Consider the following 9,136-nt stretch of genomic DNA (forward strand, 5'->3'; position numbering starts at 1 on the left):
GGTCACAGTGAACGTAGAAAAACACAGCTGAGAAATTGTTCATCTGCAGAGAAAGTTGAGGAAATGGTGACTTAGCAACAGCAGTGGACTTGATTCAGAATTGCACTCTTGTGGTTCTAAATCAACGGTTCTCAGTTTTTTATGTATTGTCATCACTTGGGAAACTTTTTGTTTTTTAATCCTGATGTCCACGCTTTCACCATGAGCATTAGCTGAAGGTCTTCCAATGTGGACTGAAATTTTGAGAGGGAAAAAAAATCTTTCAAGTGATCGTGACCTCTGCCAAATTCTGAGAACTAATGACTTTGCTGTATGATCTTGATCAGGTCACTTTAATGTCTGGAAGCTTTTTCTTCATTTGCAATTAGAGATACTAATAGTTTAAGTACGTACATATGTGTATGGTATATATGTGCATGTAACGTATATGCAGCTCAATTACTGAAAAGTAATAACCTTGTATGATTTTAAAACACATACACTTGGAGACTCTCTCTTGAAAAAAACACATTTCTTGATTTGGACACTGGTTTGTACCAATTATTCCTGACCTCTTTGGTATGTTGGTTAGATTATGCTGTAAGAAGAAATTATTTCCCCAAATTCAGGTTCTTGGTGGCCATAATTTTACCTATTACTTCAGCTTAGGAAATTACTACAATTTGTCTTTATTCTGTCTTACAATATTTCTGTACCTTTCAATATTGATGTGAAATGATCTATAATTTAATATGAGTTTTGAGATCCTCTTCCTTTCTGATAAATCACCAGTCCTTCGATGAATTAATAACATCAAACCAGTCACCAATATGTACTAAGCACATACTCATATCTTCAATCTATGTAATAGGGCATAGAAATATGTCCTCAACCTCTTTACAACAAAGTTGGAGGGATAACACACTTCTAGGTAAGATAATTAGCTACATAAGAATTATATACAATTCTATGCGATAATGCTGAATGCATTTGTACTTTTGATTCCAAAAGTACAAAGATCCTTAGATTCTAAATTGATTGGTCAGTGAAGTTTCAAAAATGAGAAAGATGTGACGTAATTGCTTTAAATATGTTAAACTGGTTCCCAATACGGTTCTCTGAAACTCAAGTATTCCATAAGTTTATACTGGCTTTCCTTAAGTAAAATATATAGTTCAAAATTACTCACTCAAACTGTCCATTTACCCCTACTAAAGTTATGCATCTAAAAAACTTCAAGTTTATTTTCCATCCAGCTAAAATAATATTAGTGCATTATGATAAACCAGAGATGTTATAACTACAAACTCCGATTGGCAGGTCCAATTATCTCTTGACAGCTATAAAAAAAGTAAATAAATTAATTATTACTTTGTTTTGAAACATTAGATTCCTAAAAAGGGATAAAAAAAAAAAACAAAAGGGCCCTTGGCTGAGAAGAAAGGAGCAGTTATGTGAGAAGAGTCAGTAAAATATCATAAAGGGAGAAATGTGCATTGCTTCAGGTCAACATAGAGACTATCTCCATAGAAACTATACTCTTGTTAAATCAAAAGGTTGTAACAGAGAAGTTTGGGAGCAGATAATAGACAACTGTGAAATCCAGGTGATGTAGTTCTATTTGTTTTATTTTAAATAAGCAAAAAGAAAATTTGGGGACATAAAGACAAGAAAGTAGCACTTGACAAGATGTATGCATTATGTGAGATCAACACCACCACTTAGAGTTCTATCACGGAATTCAGTCATCATTTCCAACACTCGTGGACTGTACTTTTTCTCTGATCTGGGAGGATATCACAGTAATGGAGCACAGTATTTTCTCTTCATAATTCTTAAGTTTTACTTTTATCTGTTGAAATTTTAGCCAGTTTCAAATTATATTGGTACCAAAAGTCTTCCTTTGGTTTTCCCAGATAAATAAACCTCTACCCCTAGATCCTATATTACTATGTGCTTTATTAAATATATATATTTATAGGGACAGCTGGGTGGCTCAGTTGATTGAGCATCAGACTTAGGCTCAGGTCATCACCTCACAGTTCGTGAGTTCAAGCCCCACATCGGGCTCTGTGTTGACAGCTCAGAGCCCAGAGCCTGCTTTGGATTTTGTGACTCCCTCTCTCTCTCTGCCCCTCCCCTGGTCATTCTCTCTCTCTCTCAAAAATAAACATTAAAAAAATTAAATAAGAAATATATCTAAAATGTATATATATTTATATTTATATACAACTGAACAAGGTAATCTTAGATTATACATTATTCGTGTTCTATAATCTTACCATTCATATGATATTCCATTTTTGTTATTTTATTTGACCTGCACATTTTCCTACAATGTAGGTGTGGCCACTTGCCCAATGTACAAAAAACTCTATGTTCAAAGTTTCAGGTATGATACAGAAAGTTTCACTGAGTACAACCAGGCTAGAACTTGAGTGGGAGGCTACTAGATAGGAAGTCTCTCTATCATTCACCGTCCAGGTCATATAATGTATCAAATCCCTATCACCATGTAGATTGCATCCAAGAGAAGATAAATCCTGAGCCATCAGGGAAGGATGTCAACTGATACCTTAATTCCTGCTCCCAACTCCAAAATCAGGTTCTGTAAACTTCATGGCAAAAGGAAAATTAGATATCCAAATTAATAATAGTGAAGGGCAAAGACAGAAAAGAGAACAGGAGAGAGGAGAGTGACAATGAGCAGACATCAGGGAGAGAAGAAACAGGGGCTAAGATGCAAAAGATGTATAGAGGAGAGGTGAGGAAAAAAATGTTAGAGAGGGTCATTTCACCCAAGTTTTCATCAGAGAGTTTAGCTTCTTTATTCCTGACCCACCACACTATCACTTGCCCCCCCAAAAAAGACAGAGAGTGCAGTTTTGGGTCGTGAGCAAGAGTTAACAAGGTTCTTGAAACCCCAAGTGTAGAGAAGGGACACTCCTATCTTATACTCCATTCCAGAAACATCACCAGTGACCTAAAACTTTTCAAATCAGAGGACCTGCAAAGTAGAAACTTCAGCCAAGTTGGCCTCAATGCCATGGTGCAGTTTATCATTCTTCACCCCCTACATTAAGCAGAGATTATCTGAAAGTCAGTATAACTCTGTGCTGAGGCCAGGAAAGTCTTAGGAACCCTGGACAACCTCAACCCTTCATGGGTGGAAATACTGTCCAGGAACTACATCATTTGTTAGAAAACACGCTGAGTATTGATATCAGATCAGTCTTGAAGATGCAACATGAAGAAAACATCTCAGACAGACTGGAAAACTTACCCCTTTGCTTAAGAGGAAATAGATGACTTCCAATGTAGTATATTTTCTTGTATCTTCAACTTTCATTTGCTTAGAAAGTGAATCATATGAAGCCTGAATATCACATGCACACCATACTTCATTGACACTTATCCTTGTTTTTTTTTTTTTTTTATCACAAGAGGTGATGGGGTAGAGAGAGTTTATGGAGGAAGGGGACTCTGCATGTGGCCACACATGACACAGCTCCTCCCTGGAAGCACTACGACAAAAACAACAAGGTCTATATTGGAGGAAGGGAGGGGGTGGTGAAAAAGAAAAGTTTCTTAATTCAGCCCTTCAAAATTTTATGGAGGAACTTATTCTTGCATTCTGAGAGAGAAATGCCTCTGAAGCAGCCTCTCTTCCCAGAGTTTCTTTTGGAGAATACAAATGAGGTAAGCATTTTCTTCTTATGCTATTAGGTATTTACGACAATCCCCACGTAAGTCTGCAAATGCCTAAGACAGGCTTTCAGCCTCAAGACTTCCAGGAAAACCATTACTCCTAACCCAGTCCCAAAGGATGTCCAATGAGCTACCTCATTCAGATAGTCCAAGGGCAAATGTATGCTTTGGGGCCAATTAGTTAGCTTCAACTCACTATGATTGCAGGTTAGGAAAGTCTGTTCACTTCTCCATAGGATTTGCTTAAGCTCATCTCTTCTAGAAGCATGAAAGTCATTGATGTCATTTAAAGGCTCAGATAGATACATGTCAGATAGACAGACGTGAGCCCTGGCCCCACCACTATCTGCTATGTGATTTTAAGCAAGTTTCTCAACCTCTTTAATTTCCAATGTTCTCTTAGGAAAAGTCAACTGGTAATCATTATTTATTTATTTTTAACATTAGTGTTCAGTTCTCCCCTGTTCTTAATCTTACCTATATTTTTTAGTCAATGCAGAGAATAAGATGAGAATAAGAATTTTTGAATATAGGTCTTCTGTATTTTCTTTTTGTTTTTAAAGATTCATGCCCTTCCACTTACGTAGAGAAAGTTGCTTGTGAATGGTTACAAGCTGTTAAAGATGGGATAAATTACATTAAAACAACACTTTTCACAAAGCAAATCATGTTGCAAACCAGCACTCTGCTCTAGAATCGCCTGCCAGGCACGTCACTGTCGACTAGGCACCTTCAGTGAGGATGAAGTGATCCATTCAGGCGACAGGGGAATGACAGAGGGTGGTGACAGAAAGAGAGGTAGGAGAACACTACAAAAGATTTCACAATGCTTTGAACTCTTGCTGAAAGGTCTAGTGGCAACCAGCAAGGCCTGCTGTCTCACAGAAACGTCTGAGAGAAAATCACACCCCAACACCTGGCTTGTTGTATTAGAAAAGGACTAGAAGAATCCTGAGGAAGGTTTTTGGTCTGTCACTTAAAGTCTTAGAGCCTCCGCTGCCCCATAAATTAAACGGTAATATGAAGACCTACCTTTAAAAAAAAGTTTCTGCAAATCTTAAAATATATAACATAGGAAAACAATGAGTCCCTGGCTCGCAGAAGCACAGAAGAAATATTCATGTGTTTTTATTACTCCTGCTTAAACATGAACTGAGCACCAGAGAAGTGAAATAACTCATGAAAGTTACAGAACAGAAGCAACAGGTTACAGAAGCAACAGAAATGAGCCTAGAATCCACATCTCTTAAGTAGAGGTCTAAACTTCTTTTATTTTCATATGTACACAGTAATGTCATAAGATTTCTTAGGCTGGGAAACAAGAGCAAGCAATGAAAGAGCCCTGCCTTAAACCTCCCAATCAAAAAGCCCCATTTTAACTCCTTACATTTGAAGGAGGATTAAGCTCTCCAGTGCTGGTGGGAAATTTTTGCAGAGGGCAGTTTCCAAGGAGATCTTTGAAGCGGTCAAAGCCAAGAAGCCAAGTCGATGATCTCTTGAAGTTTCTTCAATCTCTAAGTGAACTGACCCTTAACACTCATTAAATTCCTTATAGACCAAAGGACTAAATGAGATCTGGATTCCAGGTCCTGTCAAAACAATGGCAGGGTTTGCTGAATGCACTTGGCTATGCTCACTCCATCATGGAAACTGTGGAAACAGAACAAATGCTAGCTGAGGTTTTTACTAGTTTGAGCCACCTCTGGCTTCATTTTAGGATTATTTAAACTCTGCTCATTGAAATTTGTATCTTACTAAGGTAAGGTTTCCAGTGGATAATTCAGAAACTCTGGCTAGATAAACCCAACTAATAAAATTTAAATTTTAGGCAATAGATGACTTTATTGGGATCATAAATATTTTATGAATAAAAGTCAGATCACTGAGAGCAAGACTTATTGTTGCAGGGAATGGAAGAAGGGATAGAGAATGAAAATGAGAAAGTGGATAGAGAATAACGGCTTTATTTTCTATTTGAATTTTGAGATATTATATTTAGATTTTAAACATGGGGAAATTTGCTAGAATGTAGAATTTATTTTAAGTGCTCTATGTATGTCAAAAATTAAAAGCTAATTTATTTTAAATGCTCTATGTATGTCAAGAATTAAGAATTAAGAGCTAAGAGCTCGTATCAGCAATAACCACACTCCTTTGCCAAATTTGACACTTTAGTGTGTTAATGTTAAAGATATATTTAAATGTGAATATGGGAAGATATCTCATTTATTCACTTATTCAACAGATATTTACTGAACTCCTACCTCAGACAGTTCTAGATGCTAATGATACATTATGAGCTGAAGAGGGGAAAATTTCCCTGCCTCACTTGAGTTTATAACCCATAAGAGAAGGGTGACGAAAGAAAGAAAGAAAGAAAGAAAGAAAGAAAGAAAGAAAGAAAGATAGATTATGTAGCATATTAGAAAATAACTTCTCTTTCAATAATAAGTTAAATACGTCAATAAGAGAAGGCTGATAAAAGAAAGCAAGAAAGAAAGAGATTATATAGCATATCAGAAAATAATAACTTCTCTCAAAAAAGTTAAAAGATGAAGAGTAGGTAGGGAAGTGGGGCTATGAAATCTAAGTTGCTATTTTTCAAAACATATTCCCATGACACAGGAACACCTATAGCTGAGGTTCTGAGAATGCGCTGATCTCTTCCACTCGACCCATGACTTTCTTCCTCAATCACTGAAATCATTGCCCTACGCATAAACTTCTTTTCATTTGAAATAGTGTTAAGTTTCTAACCTCTTAAGATATTTTTGTCATGCCTCCACAAAGACTTACCAAAGCATGGGATGAGTGACAACAGGTCTGATAGGTAATTTCTCCCTTCAATCTTTTTTTTTTAAGATTTTAAGTAAACATAATATCCAACGCTTTTACTTTACTATGAAGATACTGAGTTACCAAATCAGAGTCGATAAGTGATCTAAGTGTGAAAACATTTTTCCTGACCCCATATTACTGGGTTTTTTTATTGCATTACATTAGCTCCTATCAAACAGACCCAAACACACAAAGGCTTAGTCTAGAAAATTTGACTCTTCTACTCTTTACAATATTTTGTAAACTTCAATGTTTTATTTGTCACTACAAACCACCATTATTCTGTTCCACATTTTCTTTATGGCATTTTTCATTTCCTTGTTCCTGAAAGTGTAAATCAAAGGATTGAGCAAGGGAGTTAGGATGGTGTAAAATATAGCCACCATTTTGTCAAAAGAGAAAGCAGATGGAGGTCGTGCATACACAAATATGCAAGGGACAAAGAACAAGACCACAATAGCAATGTGAGATCCGCACGTGGAGAGGGCTTTCCGCTGCCCTTCAGGACTATGGGTTCTCAGAGAGAGCAAGATGACAACATAGGAGACGAGTAACAGAGAGAAGATTATAATGCAGATAGACCCACTATTGGCGACCACCAAAAGGCCAAAGATGTGAGTGTCAGTGCAGGCAAGCTCCAATAATGGGTACAAATCACACATGAAGTGATCAATGACATTGGGGCCGCAGAAGGGAAGCTGGAAAGTAAAGAGAATTTGTATCATGGAATGCAGAAAACCCCCTGTCCAGGCTACACCCATCAGAATGGTACAGAGCCTCCAGTTCATAATGGTTGTGTAGCGTAGGGGCTTGCAGATGGCCACATAGCGGTCGTAGGCCATGGCTGTGAGGACAATCACTTCCACCCCAGCAAAGAAGTGTTCAGCAAAGAGCTGGGTCATGCAACCTCCAAAGGAGATGGTTTTCCTCTCATAGAGGGAGTCCACAATCATCTTTGGGGCAATGACAGTGGAGAAGCAGGCATCGAGGAAGGACAGGAAAGCCAAGAAGAAGTACATGGGGGAGCCCAGGAGTGCTGGGCTGCTGCTGACGGTCACCACAATTAGCAAGTTGCCCCCGACAGTTGCAATGTAGCTGAACAAGAATACAACAAATACTATTTTCTGAACACTGGGATTCTGCGAAAGCCCCAGGAGGATGAACTCGGTTACAAAGCTTTGGTTTCGCATGATTTCCAAGGAAAAGCTAAAAGCCGCCAGAAGGAGCATGTGTAATCTGCAATTATGAGAAAGAAAAATTTGTCTCGGACCAGCGGACAGTAATGCAACAGTCAGTAAGAAGTTGGTGCATCACACGAAAAATTATCTTCTATGTTTCTGGCGTCACTGTGACTCACACAAAAGTCAAAGTTTGTTGAAGGTGGTAGTGAGCGGTCAGGCAGAATTGGGGAGGAGAAAGGTAGTATTAAATACTTTAAAATAGCCAGAGTTCCAATAAGGGGTAAGAATGGAGGTATCCACATGTAGAGAAATAGTTTATCTCAACTGCCAACTTGGGTCCCTTAGCAATGGCTTCCAGGAGTGAACTGTTGGCAAGGGTTCTGAAGCACATCCAGGTTCTGAGGAAAGGACCATGACAATGTGGTCATCATGTCCACCATGAGATGGAATGGGAGCCGAGGGGACTTGCGTGCCATCCCTGATAGGAGTCTGTCTGATCTGCAAACAGAAGAAGAAATAACATCCAGGTTAAGAGGTCCTTGCAAATCATGGCTACTCGCCAAATATTTCTTTAAACATCTGAAATGAACTTGGCCTTTAAGATGAGTTCATTCATTCCTTATAAAAGAGAAAGATACATGAGAAAGCTCCATGTGAACACAGAACAAGTATGCATGTGTTAAGTTGAGGGGTTTTTTTATTCATCATTTTAAAATAAGAACAAACGTTTTTTGTTTTTTTTAAAGTACCTATTTCAGAGTCTTGCCATGATGACTAAGTTAAATAATACAAGAAAAACAATTGTTCAGGGCCTACTGCCCAAGAAACAGTCCATGTTAGGTCTTATCCCTATTTTACTGATGGGAAGCTCATGCTTACAAAGATAAGGTTAGCAAATGACAGATGCTAGGTCTGGGATTTTAACAAAGAAACTCTGGCACTAACCCCCAACTCCATCCACTGTGTCAACAGAAAGGAGTAAGAACTTTTTTTCTAGCAAGAACACAGAGCAGGGTGGCCTTTCAAACGTTCATCCACCTGTAGAGGTTTTAACCTTCTGATTTCCTTATTCATGTTTGAAGGAGGCCCTTTGATGAAGGACACAGAACAGATGAGTGTAGAATCAGAAGGTAATGACCCAATTACTTGCAGGTACAAATTGATAACAATCACATAAGTAAGGAACAGTAACAGCACGGTGAATATTGCCAGAATCTTAGGGCTTTATTAATTACTTGCTAATTAATCATACAAAGTGCTCCAATCTGATTAAGCACAACTTGCCAAAGTATATCTGTTGCTAATGAATATGACTTTATGGTAAAGTAGGGATATTCATACATAACCTGCCTGCTCATCTCACAGGATTATGATGTGGGTCAAACTGGAAAAAGGAAAAATGTCACTTAGATTAAGCAGTCCTTACCAAT

General features: G+C 37.9%; 1 protein-coding gene across 1 annotated transcript; it reads right to left on the minus strand.

Annotated features, from left to right (window-relative positions):
- Nucleotides 1-6,779: 6,779 nt before the first annotated feature.
- LOC132662492 (olfactory receptor 4C15-like) lies at nucleotides 6,780-7,715 on the minus strand. Its single transcript, XM_060607946.2, has one exon. It carries the CDS (start codon nucleotides 7,713-7,715, stop codon nucleotides 6,780-6,782), a length of 936 nt encoding a protein of 311 aa, XP_060463929.1.
- Nucleotides 7,716-9,136: the final 1,421 nt, after the last annotated feature.

This window comes from Panthera onca, chromosome D1 (genome assembly GCF_046562875.1).
Source record: "Panthera onca isolate mPanOnc1 chromosome D1, mPanOnc1 haplotype 2, whole genome shotgun sequence".
NCBI lineage: Eukaryota > Metazoa > Chordata > Mammalia > Carnivora > Felidae > Panthera > Panthera onca.

Bases quoted from the DNA above. Each gene is read 5' to 3' on its own strand.
- LOC132662492 (XM_060607946.2), bottom strand. From the start codon at position 7,715: ATGCGAAACCAAAGCTTTGTAACCGAGTTCATCCTCCTGGGGCTTTCG.